This window comes from Rattus norvegicus, chromosome 11, assembly GCF_036323735.1.
Source record: "Rattus norvegicus strain BN/NHsdMcwi chromosome 11, GRCr8, whole genome shotgun sequence".
Lineage (NCBI taxonomy): Eukaryota > Metazoa > Chordata > Mammalia > Rodentia > Muridae > Rattus > Rattus norvegicus.
In genome coordinates this window covers 50415449-50436132 of record NC_086029.1, presented here as the reverse complement: position 1 = coordinate 50436132, position 20684 = coordinate 50415449, and the positions used below count along the sequence as shown (strand labels likewise).

General features: G+C 47.2%; 1 protein-coding gene across 4 annotated transcripts in view; it reads left to right on the top strand.

Annotated features, from left to right (window-relative positions):
- Window positions 1–20684, top strand: part of Tmprss2 (transmembrane serine protease 2) — a 39518-nt gene that overhangs the window by 7092 nt on the left and 11742 nt on the right. For all 4 annotated transcript variants that reach the window (NM_130424.3, XM_008768547.4, XM_008768548.4 and 1 more), the window contains exons 2-6: window positions 5261–5328; window positions 7587–7806; window positions 12957–13043; window positions 13526–13645; window positions 18905–19031. In NM_130424.3, coding sequence (NP_569108.2) covers window positions 5314–5328; window positions 7587–7806; window positions 12957–13043; window positions 13526–13645; window positions 18905–19031 — 569 coding nt within the window. In that variant the 5' untranslated portion in view covers window positions 5261–5313. The remainder of the gene's footprint in view (window positions 1–5260; window positions 5329–7586; window positions 7807–12956; window positions 13044–13525; window positions 13646–18904; window positions 19032–20684) is intronic.

Here is a 20684-nt window from a genome sequence, read left to right as displayed (position 1 = left end):
CAGCCTTGTGAGACTGAGCAACGGCTAGACTCTTAGACTCCCCTTTCACAGCTCCCCACTGTTGGGTTAGTTGGACTGCAGACTGTAAGTCATTCCAATAATTTCCCTTAATATCTAGAGATATTCCATACATTCCGCGACTCTAGGGAGCCCTGACTAACACAGTCATGCACCACTATGCCTGCCCCCGAGGTACTCTTAATTCTTCCAGGTTCACTGTTTCGATAGTCTGATAGTACTGTTAATATCTTCTTGCTTGCCAGAGCAGTATCCCCATGTCCAGTACTTGGCTCTGCTGCATGTCTTGCGCCTCTATCCTATACTACTATTGGCCAGCGTTCTCCTAACAGTGCACTAAGAAGAGAGGGTATCTTGTAATGTGACTTGAGCCATGGTTCTGTGTGTTGATTGGCTGCACAGTGTCTGGCGGTGGCCGTGTGATGACAGAGGTGGGAAAGTGATTCTGGGGTCCCCTCCCACTTCTAGCATCTTGAACAGTACCTGGCACTCTAGGGGCCCTCATGAGGGAGGCAGCACCTGTGAGCTGGTGTGCTATGGCATCCGTGGACTTCAGTTATTTGGGCTATCCCACACTCTCCCATGAAGGCATCAATGAGCTTGTCATCATTTTCAGAGGAAAGGACCACAAGGCAGTTTTTGTTTGGGAAAGAGGTGGTTTTTGTTTTGTTTTGTTTTTGTTTTTTGTTTTTTGTTTTTGGTCATGGGATGGACGCCACAGTGTTGTCCATTGCGTGACAGCTGGACAGGTGATAGGTGAGCTCATAGTGGGCAGCACCAGGGTGCTGTGTTCTGTTGAGATGGAGTGGATGAGGTTGCCATGCCCTCAGGAAGTTTGTCCTCATTTGCTTTCTTGACCCTTAAAGGACAGTTATCCGAAGTCCCAAGAGCATTCTTATGTATGGCTTTCCAGGGTCAAAGGCAAGCATCAGGTTTCTTTATAAATGACAGGGTAGCTCTCTTGTCTGGTTATGTCTTGCTCCTTTCAGAAGTCAGCACATAGGAGTCAGAACCACCTGTGGCCATGGGGATTCCTGTTTAGAAGATGACCAGGATTGAATGTGACTCCTTGGCTCTTTTTGACCCTTTTCAGATCCTACCTAGCATGGGCATCTATCCTTTCATTCCGCCCCCCCCCACGTCCCCGCCTTCCCTCTCTTTCTCTTCCCAAGTTCATGTAGCTGAAGTGGGCTCTCCTTTTATTTCCATGTTTTGTGGGTCATGGGATCCCTGGATAAGATTAGGAGTCTCTGCTGCCTTCTGCTTCTGATGGCTTTCCCTTGACAATTCACAGCTAAGCTCTTGGCTTCCTCCTTGCATGAATTTCAAGTACCCAGTCATTGCTCTTTTTAGAGGGCTCCCAAACTGGGAAGGCTGCCAGTGGATCAGATTTTTATTTCCTGAAACGTCAACCAAGCCTGTTGAAACAAGCTAGAAAGAACTCAGAGGAGTAAAAGCCAGTGCAGCTGGGCTCTTCTGGAGGACACTGGACGGGGCCTGTCTGACCCTGCTTATGGGAGGAGGTCAGGATGCATGAGGTAGATGTCCAGGCTTAGCCTATTATTTGCAAGGTGGTCATAGTCATAGAGAAGACACACCAGTGGATGGCAATTGCATCCTTTTAACAGGTTTAGGTGTTTCTTATACATTTCAAATGGCCATTCCTCTCACTGTATGGTATTCAGTTTCATTCTCACACCCAGAAAGCAGTTGACTTTAATATTAGAAAAACCTAGAATCTCTCAGCATGATTTGGTTCTTCTGTTTGATCTGCAGCAGAAGAAACGAAAGACTTGGTGCATTTTTACTGTGACCTGTTCAACGTTCAAAGCTGTAATCATCTTTCTTCATTGAAGGTTGTTTTGGGGGGCTTCCTGTGTTTAGTGATCCAAGTACTAGCTTTGCTTAGGAGATGAGCAGGTGGCCTCTGCTGTTCCCTTCAGAGACATTGAGCTTTGAGAGCAGGTGAACTTCTCATTAGCTTGGAAGGATTTACCAGTACCAATCTGCAAGTGTTGAAGGAGACATCAGAAGCTTTTAGAATTGCTTCTTTGGTGGTGTTGGGGATCATACCCATAGTCCCCTGTGTGAATGGCAAGTACTCTGTCACCGAGATACGTCCCCAGGTAAAATTAGTTGTATCTAACTCTGACTAAGATAACACTATGCACCAACATCAATCATGTTATAGCTAACGTTACTCAGTGCTCCTGAAAGTAGTCTCTTTTCTGTCTTGGCAGAGAACGGAGGCATAGGACCTTTCCAGGTCACAGCTAGTTTGGGATGCAAGTCCCACCTAAAGCCGTGTCATAGCTTCTAGCTATGTAGTGCTGCCTGCCTACAGCTTTCTGTGTACCCAAGTGTCAGACTTGGGTGTGTGCGCGTGTGCGCGTGTGCGCGTGCTCACACGTGTGTATGGTGTAGTGTGTGCATTCATGTGTGTGTAGATGTTCATTCACATGTGTGTATGTATGGAGACCCAGAAGGGGATGCTAGGTGTCTTCCTTAGTCTCTTTCCACCCTAATTTTGAGATAGGGTATTTTACTGAGCCAGGAGTTTACTGAATGGGGAAGAGTATCCATTTGTGTGTTAGGGATTCTCCTGACTCTACCTCCCTAGCACCAGGATTTCAGGTGGACACTTCTGTTTCCAGACTTTTATGAGGATCTGGGATTCAAACTCAAGTCACCATGCTTGCTTAGCAAGCACTTTGCCCACTGATCATCTCTCCAGCGGTCGAGTATCTGGTTCTTACAGATGAAGGGCACTTATCATGGCTTCTGAACTCCTTCAAGCCCTCCTGGGCACCTCACCTGGTGAATGTGATGGTTTCTTAGAATAAGCTTGGATTGTGTCAAATCCATCATGGAGGCATGAAGCAAAGCTCTTATAGAGAGGATATTAATGAAAAAATAATGCAACACTCCCATTAAAGCAAGGTGAGGACTAATGGATTCAGGAGCATCTCAGCAGATGGATGGACCAGGAAAGGAGTCAATGGTGAAGAGACCGCTTTGATTCTCAATGCAGCAAGAATGGGAATCTACAGCCATGGAGCAAAATGTCTGTGAATAGAAAATCAGAAGGGCTCCTGTCTAAAGGAAATATGGGGACAATGTGTGGAGCAGAGACTGATGGAAAGGCCATCCAGAGACTGCCCCACCTGGGGATCCATATCATATAGAAACACCAAACCCAGTCACTATTGCGGATACCAAGAAGTGCTTGCTGACAGGAACCTGATATAGCTGTCTCCTGAGAGGCTCCACCAGAACCTGACAAATACAGATGTGGTTGCTCACAGCCAACCTTTGGACTGAACACTGGGACCCCAATGGAGGAGTTAGAGAAAGGACTGAAGGAACTGAAGGGGTTTGTAACCCCATAGGAAGAACAACAATATCAACCAACCAGACCCCTGCCCCAGAGCTCCTGGGGACTGAACCACCAACCAAATAATACACATGGAGGAACACTTGGCTTCAGCCACATATGTAGCAGAGGATGGCCTTGTCGGCATCAATAAGAGGAGAAGCCCTTGGTCCTGTGAAGGCTCAATTTCCCCAGTGTAGGAGAATGCCAGAGTGGTGAGGTGGGAGGGGGAGCACTCTCAAAGAAGCAGGGGAAGGGGGGATGGGAAAGAGAGATTCCGGAGGGGAAACTGGGAAAGGGGGTAACATTTGAAATGTAAATACACAAAATATCCAATAAAAAACCCAAACAAACAAACAAAAACAAACAACAAAACAAAACAAAAAAAACAAAATCAGTATGAGATACGGTGGGTGGGAAGGATCTGGCTAGCCTGACTTGACAGGGTTCCTCCTGAAGGCAGGCCAGGCTCACCAGGTATCCTTTGAGGATGGTAGAGGACTGAGAATCTGCTCAGGTATTGAAAGTCTTAGCAAGCTGATTTATCAAGGTTTCACGCGGCAGTGCACAGAGGTTCAGAAGCTTGATGAGGCTGTCGGTAGAGGACAATGCCGGGGAAGATGGCTCATGTAAGTAAGGGACTTTATACTGACAGCATCTCAAGTGGTTGCTGACATTTCACACATATGTAATGACCAGGGACTTCTCTTCATAACTACAAATCGTTGAGTTCACCTAAGTAGTTAGTTTGGCATCACTTTTGGTTAGGGTTTGGGATAGTGAACAGATTGTGGGTGGATGTGTATATCATGGACCCTTTTCTTCCTTGTGATGAAAAACTGACAGAACAGCCTGAGGGAGGATTACTATGGGTCATAGTTCATGGCCCAGAAGATGTGGCCCAGGACCAGCTCTTGTCTGCAGCGGTGGGAGCATGCAGTGGCTTGCTGACATCCTACTACATCAGAGAGTTATACCTCTATCCAGAAGCAGAGCCAGGGAATAAAGCTGGCCTGTAGATCTATGTCCAAAAGGCTCAATGCCCTTTCCGAGCACCCCAAACTAGCTGGGGTGTCCTTTCACATTCGAACCATAACTGTGTCGTAAGGACACATTATTTATTAAAGCTTGGGCAATCCTGTGAGGCTTAATGCAGCCTGTCTCTGGTGTTCAAATGTAGGCCAATAGTTCCATGCAGCTGTCTGCGTGGACACACCTGTAAGGAGGCGGGGCCTGACCCTATCAGCTGCTCCTCTGCTGTTCACTGTCACCCCCTCAGTGGACATTTGCAATGAACCTCATCTTCAATGTGCCAACCGTGGTATCTGCTTTGCAGAGACGGACGCTGAGATGTCAAGCTGGTTCAGTTGTTTGCCTAAGGATGCTTGGGAAATACCACAGGCAGAAGGTAGCCTGGTGTTTGCCTTCCAGGCTTGCTTCTGCCCTCTATGGAGGGAGATGGTGGGTCTTGTGTGGTTTTCTCCCATGAATCTTCCTTCTGGTGAATATACTGGGAGGAACATATAAGTGTGGAAGGGCTTGGAGTCCCAGGCTCAGCCCTGGGTGCTCCCCTGTAGGTGGGGTTCTCTGACTGTCCCCATTTCTTCAAGGTTAGGCAGGCTCTGGCCACAGTAGTTCAACTTACACCCTGGGCCCACTCATGGGTTTCTCTGTACCCTAGAGGAGGACATTGGGTTTCATGGCATAAAAAACACCAGGAACGAAGAGACCTGGGAAGATGTAGGTAAAGTGTAGACTGAAGGCCAGGGGTGGAGCTGCAGTTTGCTGTGGTATATAATGTGACTCTCACCCAGAGTCTTCTAAAGCTAAGCTGCACTAAATATTACTGTGTGTGCTTCTTTCCCTCAGGTCACCTGGAGGAAGCCACATACTGACCTCCTCATGCTGCTGACACAGGCAGGATGGCATTGAACTCAGTAAGTGGTTCATCTTACGTCTCTGGCCCTTTCCTTGTTCCTTCGCCCCTCTGGTATCTTCCACAGGTGTCCATCAGTAATTTTAGGAGCTGTGTGTAGGAGCAGGTGGCCCTTTGGGCATTGTTCAAGGTGTTTGTATTAGTCACTGTTCCATTGCTGTGAACAGGCACCGTGACTTATAAGTAAATGCATTTAATTGGGGGGTTGCTTCAGTTTCAGAGGTTTGGCCTACCATCTTGGCAGGGACTGTGGTAGCACATAGGCAGTTTCTGGAGCAGTAGCTGAAAGTCTTCTATCCTGACCTATAGGAAACACGGGATTTTTAAAGAGTTCCACTCACTAGTGACTAGGCATTTAAATATATGCGCCTATGGAGACATCTTTACTCAAACCGCCAGTTATGTTGGAAAGGGTGAGACAGGGAGGGAAGCTACCACTGCTGGGCAGAGGCTGGGATTGGTTGGTTTACTGTATGCACTTCCTTCCTCCTTTAAGGGCAGCAGATGTATATACAGGAGAAGCAGGATGGGGCAGAGTTTAGGAAAGAGAGTCTGTGGCAAAGCTGTCAGTGTCTGTCTATCAATAACTGGGGATCAGCCATATCTGGATGAGGCACTGGGTGGTCTATTCCTGCTGGGGTCCCACTTCCTAGGGCAATAGAAGCAGTTGTCTCTGTCATCTTCAAGCCTAGCCAGTTCACTGTACACCTTCCACATTGATAAATACTTATTGGCTAATAACAATATTTCTCTAGGTTCTTTAAAAAATGTGCTAGTGTCCCATTTTATGAGTCTCTGCATTTATTTTTTATTGGATCCCTTTATAATTTTAAGAGCTTCGTCCAGGACAAAGTGCTAGGTGTTCTTGGTCTTTCCTGCTAGAGAGAGGAACATGTTCTTCGATGGTGTGGTTCTGGGCCATACAGTCACCTGATTTCTGAATCTAGAGTGCTCTGATATGATGGGGATGGCTTTCACTGTCCCACCCCTCTGGTTTCAAGTCATAATCTTTGGACCTTTGAAGGAGAGTGCTAGTGAGTTATTAAACACGGATTATTAACCTTGGAGTGTTTCTATTGCCTTAAAATGCTTAAAATGGCTCTTTAGGCCAGCAAGATAGTTCTATGAGCTAAGAGATGACCTGCATTCAGTCTTTGTGGCCCACAGGGTGGAAAGAGACAACCGATTCTCACAGGTCGTCTCCTGATCCCTGTTTACACACCTGTGCAACATACACAATAAATAAATTCGTTTTGAAAATCTGAACATTTAGCGACCCCTATTGAGGATACCTGCTTCCAGAGGATTTCTCTGTCATCCCTGAGGCCCGGGAGGAGCCTGAGCATAAAGGGAGCTGGAGAGGTTTGGGGTTAAAAACCATTAGACATGGATGAGGGTAACTAGGGCCTTCGAGAAAGGTTCAGCCACTGAGAGAGTGGGGAGAGTGGAAATAAGAATGCCAAGCTGTGAAGTCCTGACGACTCCTAGGCTGTACTAGGAGTGCAGCCTGGGGAAGGTTGTATGATTGAACTGAGAGAACGATTGATGCTCTAGCAGAGGGTCCTGCCCTTTTCCATTTATACAGCACATTCCCCCAAATTCCCCTAAAAAAGCACCCATGCCCACACGGTGAAGGGACACTTACACTGAGCTCACACCACCCTCGGGGGAGCAGATGTGTAAATCACTGCCAACTGCAGCTGCATGAGAGAGAGTACCCTGGAGGAGAATGGCCACAGGAGCCTGCACCATGGGTGCCTTCTAGCAGCTTCTCAGATCAGTTGAAAAGTGTGTTTACTGCACCCAAGGTTGCACACAGGATCTGAACATGAGACCTCTTCAGCAGGTGAGTTCTCTCGGACGTGAGCCGTTCTGAACCTTGACATCAGCCTGGCTCATAATTTCTAGGCTCAGAGGGTGACCTAGAGGGGGAACCATAGAGCAGGACTCTAGCTGTGTGACTTTTGACTCCAAACTTGTATGTATTTTTCTTCTACGGAGTCTTAGTTATCAGTCACCTTTTCTTTATTTCAAAGAACAAATAATGGAAACAAATGGACCAGAAAACCAAACACAGATGGTTGAGCATTCTAGTTAATCCAGAAACAGAATCTAGTCATTCTAAGCAGGTTGCTGTGATGCCAGAGTGCTTGACGAGCCTGCTGCCTCTCTCCCTGTCTTCTGAGTATGACGATAACTTTCCAAACCTCTAGGGTGAGTGAGAGCTATGATTGATTTATCTCCTTTCCCATCATTTAGGGGTCACCTCCAGGAATTGGACCTTACTATGAGAACCACGGGTATCAGTCTGAGCACGTCTATTCCCCGAGGCCACCTGTGTCTCCCAGTGGCTACAACTTGTATCCAGCCCAGAGCTGCCCATCTCCAGTGCCCCAGTATGCTCCGAGAGTCACAACTCAAGCCTCAACACCTGCCATCCACATACAGCCCCGATCCTCAGGAACACTGTGCACCTCAAGTAAGGCTCTTTAGCATTGTACCACAAGGGGCCACAGTTTCTGGATCTGCCTTCTCTTGTGGTTTCTTAGTTCTACCTTGTCAGTAACACTGCACTGCCAACAGGGCCAATCTTTTTGGTTAGAGCCAGGGGCCCTGCCTCGTCTCTTTGGCAGGGAGAGATCTTCCTTTCCCCTTGGCCTTTGGTGTAGCACCACTGTGTGTTTGCCCAGCTCAGCTGGACTGTGAGGGCATGGCTTCTCAGTCCCTTCTCTTTTTTAGACATATTTATTATATATAAGTACGCTGTAGCTGTCTTCAGACACCAGAAGAGGGCATCAGATCTCATTACAGATGGTTGTGAGCCACCATGTGGTTGCTGGGATTTGAACTCAGGACCTCTGGAAGAGTTCTCTTAACCACTGAGCCATCTCTCCAGCCCCTCTCAGTCGCTTCTTGCCTCTGTACTTATGGATGTGTTGTCTTGAATCAACAGTAAGCACTCAAGGTTGGGAATGAACTGTCTTACATGTTATTGATGTGCTCAGAATACAGAGAGCTGAGGGTTAAGGTACCTCCTGTGATTAGCCAGAGACCTGTTGCCTCTCTCACCTCTGCCAGTACTTGCCCAGGCAGAAGGGTCTTCCCCACAAGGGGGGTTTCTCTCCTTCCAGGGCCTGCCCATATACTTTCTAGGGGAGCTGGATGCCCCTACCCTGACACAAATACTCTCCCACCCCTGGATATATCATGTCTTCCCCATAGTCCCTTAACCCCCCTGTAACTCCAGCGCAGTGCTGGAGGTTGAATATGAAAGTTGAATCTCTTTACCCTCTCCTTTGGCCCTTTTGCTCAATGGTCACTCTCACTATCCAAATTCCTTACCTCTGTGTCCCTCCACCATTTACCCAGTGTTTCCAGTGTTGTCTCTCTGGTGTAAAGGACACCAGTGAGTCTGTTGATAAGCTATTTTTTATATATTTAGTTCTTAAAATGTGCGTGAGAGCATGTGTGTGTTACATGTGTGCCTGAGTCTACGGAGGCCAGAAGAAAGTGTTGGATCCCCTGGAGCTGAAGTCCCAGGTACTGTCGGTGTTTGTAAATGCTCAACATGAATGCTGGGAACTGAATTCGGATCCTCTGGAAGAGCAGTAGATGTCCTTAACTGATGGATAGCTCCAGTTCCACACCAGCTTTTTACCGATGGTTTTTGCTTTATGAACTGAGCGCCTGTCTGTGTGTTTCGTGTATGGTTCAAGGTTGATTCTGTGGGCCACCCGTCACTTCATCAGCAACCGAGTAATAGGCCTTAGGCGTCAGGAGTCTGTCTGTCCTGCTTGGGCATTCCTGACTTTCCTGCTGTCCCTCTCTACTTCTGTCCCACCATTTGAGCCTCCGAGTGGCTCTTCTGTCCTTTGCTCTGCTCCATTCTCTCACTCTCTTCCTTGTCTGTATGAACCCCTTTCACCTTAGCCCAGCTGAGTTGCAGAAGACCTGGCCTTTACTCATTACGCTGGCTGGAAGAAAGCCAGGGCAAGGAACTGTTAGTTGTCAGAAGCCAAAGAACCCCATGTAAGTTTGCACCTCCAAAAAGACTGTCCTGCCATCAGTGCTCAGCATAGAATGTCCCAGTGTACCTTACAAAATACTTACATTCCCAGGGAGTAATCAGGACGTGACAGATAGGGGGCGGGACATGTTAGTTTTCTGCCAATTGCCTGTCAATAGGAAGGACACACACGGAGGTGTAATTTTATAAACCTGCATTGTGAAACGTCTGGCTGTGCTTTGATAAAATCACCATCTGGTGGTCGGCCTTTTAGACTAGAGTCTTGGGCTTCCTACCATTAGCCTGCCAGAAGTCCAAACTGATGCCCGTGTCCCATGAACCGGAACGTAATTTAGTCATTTCATTTTACTAATTTTTTTGCACTCACCTTGACAATGTTTTTAGAATCACGTTAGAGCAGTGAAGAACACTAACTGTTCTCACAGAGCACCAGAGTTCCTCTACAGCTCCAGCTGGAGGGAATCCAACCACACACACACTCCCAAAAGAAAACTGAAAAAGAAAGGACATGTTGTTGCTATTAAGACGTCAAAAAGTGTACATTTTTGCCAGAACGATATTAAGCTCTGAACCTGTGTCCTCTATTATGTTGGTAGGGCATTTTGCTTTGGGTTTATCTGTTTGCTTTAGCAACTGTCATGGAACTTACCCATTTGAGTGGCACCTACAAGAGCCTATGAAGATCAAAGTCAACAGCTCGGTGAGGTAGAGACGCCATTGGGCTGAGCCAACAGGCTGCTGGGAAGGATGGATATAAATGAGCAATGGCCCAAGGCTGAACCTTGCAAGTCTATGTTGTGCAGACCGTAGCTAGTGACAAACGCCTGTTCAGAGGTGAAATGGGGGTTTCTTGCTGCACGCATGGTCCTAAGCAAACCAGCCAGCTTGCGACTCTGCACACGCCCCAACCAGAGGTGAAGGACACCGGATTTAATCTCCCTGACTCACCAGCCAAGTTACTGAATTAGTGTTTGTTTTTTTTTTCCCTGCTGATCGAGGTTCCTGAACATGCTAGGCAAATGTTTACCCCTGAACCACAAGGGCAGCTTTAAGCAAGTTATTTTATCTCAGATATGATGGCATGCAGATAGGTAGCCCAAAGAGGAAAGTGTGCTTAGTTCATCAGGTGAGCCATAAGGAATTTCTCTTGTGGGTTTCTTGGTGGCTCCGCCCTGGTGCCTGAAGGCACGGTCACCCCTCACTGCCTTTTGATAAAATCACTGCCTTGTGAGGTTTTCAGACCCAGGCCTCCCCTGTGAGGCTGCCGAGAGTACAGGCTGCCCACATTACTATAGGGGCACAATCCTTGTTGATGGGCATGAGGACCAATTGCCAGGAATTCTCTGGAAACTTTTTATATCACTAACAGGATGTAGTAGCCAGGTGAAAGCAGTCCTAAGCAGGTCAGCTTGGGTCTTTTGGCTCCAGAGCCCAACCCAAGCCTGCCCTGCTGACTTCTGGAAGCTCAGTGGCATTGCAACTGGGGTCCCCAGGCCTGAAGGCACTTTCTAGTCTGGGAGTGTTGGTTTCAATGACATTTCCCCTGCCCTGTACTCTATCTCTTAGCCTTTCTTTCAAGGAAAGCTCCAAGGACCTTACCCCGTACCCCCTGCGAGGCTGGGACTTCACCTGGAGAGGGAGTTGCTGGAAGTGACCAGCCCCTCACTGTTAGAAGCCAAATTTCAGACTCCCCAGGGTCCCTTCTCTGACATCTGGCTCTTTCTTTAAACCTTGATGCTACTTTTGGTTTAAACCTCCGTTCAGCAGCGAAACCCCTGTTTGCTATGGCTGGAAGAAATCAGTGAGCAATTGAAAATAATTCTCTAAATTATTTTATTCTTAGATGAATTTTTATTCTTATTTTATGAGTGCCTGCGCATACGTATGTGCACCAAGTGCATGTAGTTCCCACAGAGGCCAGCAGAGGGCACTGGATCCCTTGAAACTGAAGCCAAGGTCAATCGTGAGTCACCAAGTATGTGACTTCTGGAAGAGCAACAAGTGCTCTTAACTACGGAGCCACATCTCCAAACAAAGAGTTTCTTCTTTGTTTTTTTGTTGTTTGCTCACTTTAAACATCTATTTATTTATTTGTGTACCACAGAGTGTTGCAGAGGTCAGAATAGCCTGTTGGATTTAGCCCTGTCCTATCATTCATGTAGGTTCTGGGGACCAAACTTAGGTCATCAGGATTGGCAGTAAGTGACTTTATAAAACCCCCCGTGGCAGCTGAGTGACTCAGTTTATACACTGTAGTTTAATTCCATTTAACTCTTAATTACTGAAAGTATCAATAGCAGTTTAGTGGCTAGTGGCTGTCAAATACCACAGGGTTCTTTCAGCAGCCATGGGATGCTGAGGTGACTCTCTCAAGCGTCACCTGTCAATTAAAAAAAAAAACAAAAAAACCCCCAAAACGATGGCCAATGAACTGCAGCAGGAATTAGAAGGTGGGACATCTGGCAGGGAGAGAGAGGAATTCTGGAAAGTAGTCAGATTCGCCTCTAACTGTGGAGAAGACAGTTGTATAAACCCGAGGAGAGGTAACTTACCATGTGGAAGACATAGAGTAGAATCATTAGGGTAATTGAGTTACAAACTAGTTGGGGAACAAGAAGAAGCTTATGGCCTATGCATTTATTCATAAATAATTTGTCTCAGAGTTGTTATTTCTGGAAACAAAGTGGCCAGGAGGAAAAGCCCAAAGTTACCATGGGAAGGATAAGTGCTCTACCTGGACCCCCCACTCTCCGGCAGCCCCATGATGTTTTGGGGGGACAGTATTATATGACTCATACTCGCAGTTGCTGTAATCCGGCAGCTCTCTCTTTAAGCTGTTTTTCATGTGGACATTGGCCCATTTTCAAGCCCTTCCTGAGGCGTCCTGATGTTTTAAGAGCTTAAGTTTTGCTGTATTTCATTTCAGATCCGGTTTCTATTTCCCCAAGCAGATGTTTTCATGCCACATTTCACCCCACGAAATGGTGCCCCTAACTAACATTTGTATGTGTGTGGCAACGCCGTTTCTTAGGGTGGCTGTGTAGCTCGGCAGTAGAACACTTGCCAAGCATGAGTGAGACATTGGGTTTAATCCTTGGCAACACAAAACCCAAATGAATGAATCGTTGCTTTTTCTCCCCTAATGTGGTATAAACGGACCCACGTACGGAAGCTGAACTAGGACTCTTGGCTGCATGGCAATGTGAAAGTGTGCCGTAAAATCATTGTGCTTCTCAGGCTCAGGGTGGTTTCAACGAGAAGCATGCAGAATTCACTACCTTATTACAAACAGGCTTAGAACCGGGCAGTTTCCCCAGCTTTAGGTAATGCAAGAGTTTTAAGCAAGTTTAAAGGTGCTCAGGTTAAGCTGGCCTGGTTGCTATGTGTAGCCAGTGTCCTTTGGGCTTGGACTCCTGAGATACTCCCCTTCCTGCTTCTCCTCCTCCTCTTTGTTGTTTCGAGGATGGCCTTAAACTCCTGCCCTGTCCTCACCTCCCGAGTACTAGGGTTATAGACAGGCATGTGCAAACGTGATATTTTCAAGTTGAATGACTCTAAGCGTCTCCTGACAGCACTGACCTGAGCATCCCTCTATTCCGCAGAATCTAAGAAATCCATGCTTGTCGCCCTGGCCCTGGGCACTGTCCTCGCCGGTGCTGCTGTGGCTGCTGGCTTGCTTTGGAAGTTCTGTAAGTTTTGGGCTGGATGCTGCCACTGTGTGCATGGCTGTGACTGTGACCCTTCTCGCAGGCTGGAGGAGCCACGTGATGCCTCCCAACATGGTTTCCCTTGAGGGCAAGACTGCCCTATCCTCCCTTTTCTCCATGTACCGTTTTGACAGTGAACTCTTGTTTTCCCTAATCTGTGGCTTGTGGGAAAACATTCTCTCATCCAAGTAGCAATCATTCTGTTCCCTGCTGAGTTTCTGTGTACTTCCTCCAACATGGCCACGCCTATCCCAACGAGGCCACACCTCCTAAAAGTGCCATTTCCCAAGAGCCAAGCTTATTCAAACCACTACAGGTGGCCATGGCATGTCCCTTTCTTAGGAGGAGGTGGTTTCTCCTGTTCACTGGACTGGAGGGTGAATGACAAGACTCCTAAGGGCTCTGCAGTGCCTTGGATGCTCAGCCTGATGGGTTTTCTTCCCTTTCTCCCGATCCAATGCCAGGGGACAGCAAGTGCTCTTCATCAGAGATGGAGTGTGGGTCTTCAGGGACATGTATCAGCTCCTCCCTCTGGTGTGACGGAGTGTCACAGTGTCCCAACGGGGAAGACGAGAACCGGTGTGGTGAGTTGGCTCTGGATCAGGAAGTGCTGGGCTCTGTATATCTGCTACAAAGTGGCAGCTGGGGACAGCCAGGCAGGGTGCTGAGCCCAGGCTGGGGATTGTGGTTTTGACCCTGCACCACACAGTGATGGAGAGGGAACAAAACCAGCAAGGACTCGGTAACTCAAAGCCACGTTTCCAACTGCTATTGGATGACAGTTAAAACAAGCAGGCTGTCGAAAATAAGTCAGGGTGCACTGTGCTGGTTTTAAAAATGAGTGCCCTCGTTTAAGGTGGTGTCCACGGTGACAGCAGTGAACAAGTCTATTCGCTTTTCCCTTTAAATTATTTACTTAATAGCTAACAAGCTAAGCTCATGTTATGTTTGTCCAGTATAGTGTGATGTCTCTATACATGTACTCCCATGGATGAGGCAGCCACACTGCTTAACATATATGCCCTGTGCTCTTATGTTTATAGTGGACTAATGTGGTCTGTCTTTGAATGGACAGTGTGCTGTTAACACCGTAGTGGACTATAGACCTCTTGAATTCATTCTTCCTGTGTAATTAATATTTTGTGTATTTTGACAAGCTAGCCCCAACCACTCCCTTACAGCTCCTAGTGAGCACTACCTCTGATCTCAGCTACAGTGAGTATGACTTCTGGATCCCATGTCTCCATGGTGCTTGCCTCTCTGAACTGACTTCCTTCCTTAGTGCAGAGTCCTGCAAGTTCATCTGTATTGTTACAAGTGGCAGGGCGCCATCCTTTTCTATAGCTGAATCCTGGTTCGTTGTGCACATGTACCACATTTCTTCACCCATGCACCAGCTGATGGATTCTTAGAAGTTGTATCATAATTCTGTTTTAGTGTTTTCTTTTTTTTATTGGATTTTTTAAAATTTACATTTCAAATATTATTCCCTTTCCTGGTTTCCCGGACATAAGTCCCCTATCCCATCCTCCTCCCCTTCTTCTATAAGGGTGTTCCCCTCCCTATTCACCCCCCTTCCCGTCCCCTCGACATTCCCCTATACTGGGTGTCGAGCCTTGGCAGGACCAAGGGCGGCTTCTTCCATGGGTGCTCAATAAGGCCATCCTCTGCTACATATGCAACTGGACCCATGGGTCTATCCATGTATAGTCTTTGGGTAGTGGTTTAGTCCCTGGGAGCTCTGGTTGGGTGGCATCATTGGTCTTATGGGGTTGCAAGCCCCTTTAGCTCTTTCAGTCCTTTCTCTAATTCCTCCAACGGGGATCCCATTCTCAGTTCAGTGGTTTGCTTCTAGCATTCGCCTCTGTATTTGACATGCTCTGGCTGTGTCTCTCAGGAAACATCTATATCTGGTTTCTGTCCGGATGTTTTAGTGTTTTCAAGGAACCTCCGTTATTATTTTTCACTAATGGCTCGATATATTACAATCCCATTGCCAATTTCAGAGGCTCCCTTCTCTCTTCACCCTCACCAGCACAAGTTATGTTCAAAATTTTACTGACAGTTGTTCCGTTAATAACAAGCACAGGGCAATATCCCCTTGAAGAAGTTTTAATTTTGCATTTTTAAAATTAAAAAATGTATATTTACTTACTATGTGTACGGCAGGGACGGTGATGGAGGACAGCTTGCAGGAACTGGGTCTCTCCTTTTACCATGAGGATTCTGGGAGATCAAATTCAACCTGATGACAAGCTTCTTAACCCACTGAGTAATCTTGGATGCATTTGTCTTTCTTGTGCTGTTAATTTTTGAAGCTGACTTCAAGGACAGTCAGGAGGCTGGGCAATAATGACACCTAGGGAGCAGAGTTGATTAGTTCCAGAGTCGAAGCTAGACCGTTTGACATCCTGGCACTGTGGGTCATGCCTGCTGTCTGCTTGCTCCATGTTGGAGGGGTGATGGGGTGACCTAGACCCTATGTTTTCCTGGCTCTGCAGTTGACAGTGAGCCACTGTCTTGCTGCCTGCAACAGCTGCCTTCTGCTTTTCTGCTTTTCTTGGACCTCATTTCCCAAGCATTGTCCGTGCCCAGGGGCTGAGGCCATGGCTCCTCTCTGACTTCCTGCTTAGTTCAGATGTGTCCCCACCGAGGATCCATTCTCCTAAATGGGACGTTCACATCGCTGTCCCGCTCTCTCCAGGAATCTCTCAAGCTTTGCTGTCTCCACCCAAGTAGTCTCCAGTCTTCTTGGAATTTGGGGTAAAAAGCTCACAGACCTAGTTGTCCAAGGTTGGTTTTGTTTAATCAGGGCTCCCTTTGGGTAGGGCAGCTTTCTGCTGCATCCTCACCTCTACGCCCTATGTGAATTAGATTCTATGGCATTGGTCTTGGCTCAAAGAAATTCCCAAGGAGGAGCATGGGGCCCGGCTGTTAGTTCACTTGAGTCGACTGATACCTGTTCTGTGCCCCACCCCCACCCCCGTTCCTCAGCAGATGGGTGCTTGGGAGGTACAGTGCTCACAGCCTACGATGGCTCTGGTGTCTGTGCTGAGAATGGCTAAGGTGTCATGTGGAGTAGATATCACTGCGTTTCTGCTCCTGTCTGTATATGAGCGATAAACTTTTATTTCATTTTATTTCAACACTAGGTGGCAGCCAGGACCACACACATGGAAGGCAGCCGTTCCACCACTACTCTGCATTCCTGTGCATATCCTACTTTTTTTGAGGCAGGGTCTCATTAAGTTACTCAGGCTGGCCTCAACTCATGTTTATCACAAAGGCTGGATTTCAGTGCCCAGGATGCAAAGCTTAGGTTGTGAGTGGACAGTAGGATGCCTTCTTAGGAGCTAAGCTGCTAGGAAGGCATTTCCATCCGAGGTTTGGGTTTATGTAGTTTTCATATAAAAGGGGCAGATGACCTGGCATGGCGTGTGTCCCCTATAGATGGGAACAGCATACTTTCACCCTCTCCTTCATGTCTGCTTTTAAATGTGAAATGTTTAAGAATGTGCATGGAAACTGGCATGGTTGTACATGCCTTTAGTCTCAGCATTCAGTAGGCAGAGGCGAGCAGATCTCTGTGAGTTCAAGGCTAGCCTGGTCTACAAAGCAAGTTCCAGCACAGCCGAGGCTGTTATACAGAGAAACCCAGTCTCAGAAAACCAAAGTGGGGGTGGGGTGGGGTGGGGGCTGGAGGGGAGGGAGTGCTGATGTGTATGGCACTTTCTTCCCAAGTGTGTGAACACCAGGACCCACCAGCTCCTTATTTGTTTTATCGAGCCAATCCTCAGTGTCCTCACTGTAGACAGGAGAAGGAACCCAGTGGGAGGGAGGGAGGCAAGCATGATCCGTTGGTAGAGGAGATGCGTCGTGATGGACACTCACCAAATCATTATCTTGGACCCCCAAACATGTACTTTGAGTTATCACTTATAGCTCTGTAAGATTTAGGGGAAAAAATCCTAACTCTTAAAAATATCTCCTTGGGAGCCTGTTGTCATCATGTTGCCTCATCAGTGTGGGAAGGCAGACAGGAGGGACAACAGCCACTCCTCATGCCACTGTCCCTACCCTACCATGCAGGAATCCCATCGCTGACTGTGGAAGCATACAGTCCCAGCCGCATTTAAGCACTTTAATTTTGAAAGCACTGTTAGGCCTGCAGAGAGAGGCCACCCTGCCTCCAGCAGTCACCCAGGCATTAACACACTGGTCCCTGAACCTTGTCCCCGGGAACCAGAGCCATGTCCCTGGTGTGACCATATGGGTTTTGACAAAGCACAGCACTGGTCGTATACCTACACCCTGATTGCCCTACCCTAAGCCTCCTGTTCCCAGTACATTCTTCTCCCTCAGTGTCCCCTAGCAGCCTCAGGTCTTTGACTGTCTCCATAGATTAGCTTTTCTAGAATGTTCTGTGCTGGGTGTTCTGTGAGGTGCAAACCTTCTGGATTGAGTTGGTTCTTTTTGCAGTATGGGGTTGGGACTTTTGTATGGCTTTTCATGGCTTCGTGGTTTCTCTTGGGCACCGACTGACATCCTATTGCCTAGCTTGTCACAGAGTTTTATCTATACACCAAACACGCATGCTCTGTGGCTTCCTTCATCCCTGAAGCCGTTGAAGACAGTCAGGTCCCAGGGTGGCCTCCCTCTGGGAGCAGTCTCTAAGGTGTCAGGCTATTTGTCCACTGAGTCAGGGTCAGGATAGAAGTGAGAAGTGAGCCAAGGCTTGACCAGATCCTATCGTTTCCCCTGGTTACATGGCCCTGTCTTTTGGCAGCCGTTTAGAAGATTCTTCTTGTAAATTCCTTACCTTCTGGGTGACCCACCAGTTACCTAAGAGTTTGCTCTGAGTTTGTGCTCTTGTAACTCTATCAGATGACAAGTCTTTTGAATGCTGGGATAAGCAGATCTCTCTGGAGACCAGAGTTGAGTAAGGAAGAGCCTAGCTGCATCTAACTATGTTAGTCTTTAAATGAAAGAGCTGGTGCCCTTCGAGGCAAAATGCAAATGAACAATTCAGCATTCGTGTACTATAATATTGGGGCACTTGTCAGGGACCTGGGTGTTCCGCCAGGGCATGGGATTTGGATGTGAAATCAACTTATTCAAAACGAGAGCTTGGTAGGGACTTCGTGTTTCTCTATATTTTATTCATTTTTTTTAAACCAGCCTTGTTCAGGTCCTAAGAAATTACTAATCTCCCCCTTTTAATATTTTCTTTTAAAATACATTTAGAAAAGTATGTGTATGTATGTTTGTTTCTCAGTCTGTATGCCACATGAGTGCAGTCCCAGAAGGCCAGAACAAGAAGGCGTTGCATTCCCTGGAGCTGCAGTAACATGCTGTTTTTGAGCTACCCAACATAGGTGCTGGGAACTGAACTTGGGTCCTCTACAAGGGCACTATGTGCTCTTAATGACCAAATTCATCTCTTCAACCCTTTCTTAGATTTTCTAGCCTAGACATTCATATGTTTGAGGTTGCCTAAGCTGGGATTTTCGTTCACTTTGTGTCATGGGTTAAAGGCCCATTCATATAGTGGCGCCTATCAGAGCATGGCTCCCATTGACAGCTGAATGACTTTCTACTGTGTTGCTTGACTGTGCATATTTTCATTCCTGTGGTCATTGGCAGGCGATGGGCCATGGTGAAGAACTTATGTCTGGAATTCTTTCAGAATGCTTTCAATTGGGGGAACAGAGATTCATGGTCCCTCTTTGTGGGCAACCATAGCCTTAGGAAGAAGCTGTAGTGGGCAGTGTTGGGGTAGGACAGCAACTAGAAGATATGAGGTTAGAGTTAAGGACTCATGGAGCATCTTTCTCCTTGAACAGTTCGCCTCTATGGAACAAGCTTCACCCTCCAGGTTTACTCATCTCAGAGGAAAGCCTGGTATCCCGTCTGCCAGGATGATTGGAATGAGAGCTACGGGAGAGCAGCATGTAAAGACATGGGATACAAGTAAGTATGGCAGCCTAGGAGGGACACAATGCCATCATAATGACACTTAAAGACTGTCTCTCCAGCTCTCTATATGTGCCAGGGACTGGATGCTGCAGACACTTGTCACCTTAAAAAAGATGGTTCTACAAAGCAGAGGGCAACTCATCCATTGTCACTGTCAACCTAGCTTCATGCGCCTGCCCTCCATCTTTCCTGGTTACTTGGGAATGCCCATACTTTATGAGTGCTTGGATGCCAGGGGGAAGAGTGCAAAATAAGAAAAATAGGTCACATTTCGTCCTTGGAGTTAGTCAGATGAGCTGAACCTTTGTTCTGTTCACTGAAGGCTTTGGGCATGGAAGAGACCTGAGCGGAGTCACGCTTAAGAATTCCTTTCTGCTGGGTGATGGTGGTATACATCATTCATCCCAGCACCTAGGAGGCAGAGGAAGGTGGCTCTTTGATTTTGAGGCCAGCCTAGTCTACAGAATGAATTCCAAGGAAGCCTGGATTACACAGAGAATTTCAGCAACCAGAGACATTGGACACCGTTGAGATGGAATAATGTAATATTTCCCACCATCACACCCTGGCCTGGGGCATTGCCCAGTGTCTTCTACTATAACAAAACATTTGAGGCTGGGTACTTTATAGGGAATTTGGGGTTCATTTTAGCCCACCATTCTGGGGGAAATCGTGTGTTGGCTTCTGGTGAAGGTCTTGTACTGTTTCACCTCATGGTAGAAAAGTGGGAGAGCTGCTAAGCACATGTGGTGGGGAGGATGGAGGCTGGATCTGCTGCGGAACGATCTCTTCTCCAGAGGCTTAACGTCAACACCTTAGAACAGAATTGATCCCTTGTGGGAGTGGAATTGCTCCTCAAATGTTACTTAAAGTTCCTATACATCTCTTCAGAGTCCTCCTGCATCAGAGTCCTCTCAGCAGACAAACCACGCCCAGACTATGGCTCTCATAAAATATGACAGGCCTTAAGCCCGGGACAAGAGCTGTGGTTTTAATGAGGATTTTTCCTCCATGGGGTCACCGTGAGTTCCTATGCACAGTAGGGCATTCTATTCTCCAGTTCTCAAAGGTGAATTGGTCTATGGTGTGAAAGTTGGCATCTTAACTAAAGAGATGCTTCAGAATTCACCCGATGGGGTTGGGGAGATGGCTTAGTGGGTAAAGTGCTTGCCACAAAAACATGTGAGCCTCAGACTGATTCCCAGCACCCATGTAAAAGCTAGCAGTGGAGGCAAGCTGAAATCTGTAATGGGGAGGCAGACACCAGAAGATCTTTTGGGTTTGCTGGACAGCCATCCTAGCTGGATTGATGATATCTGGGTTCAGTAAGAGACCCAGACTCAGAATATAAGGTGGAGGGGACTAGAAAGATTGTTCAGCAGTTAAGAGCACTGGCTCCTCTTCCAGAGAAACTGAAGCTCGTCCTCAGCACCCACACAGTGTCTCACAACCATCTGTAACTCCAGTTCTAGGGGTTCCAGTGCCCTCGTCTGTCCTCTAAGAGCACTAGGCATATGTAGGGTGCATAGACATATATGCATAAAATAGCAAAATACTTTTTAAAATATAAATATAAGGTGGAGAACAACTGAGGCGGATGCTCAGTGTTGACCTCTGGTCTCCACACACACAAATATCATCTGTGAC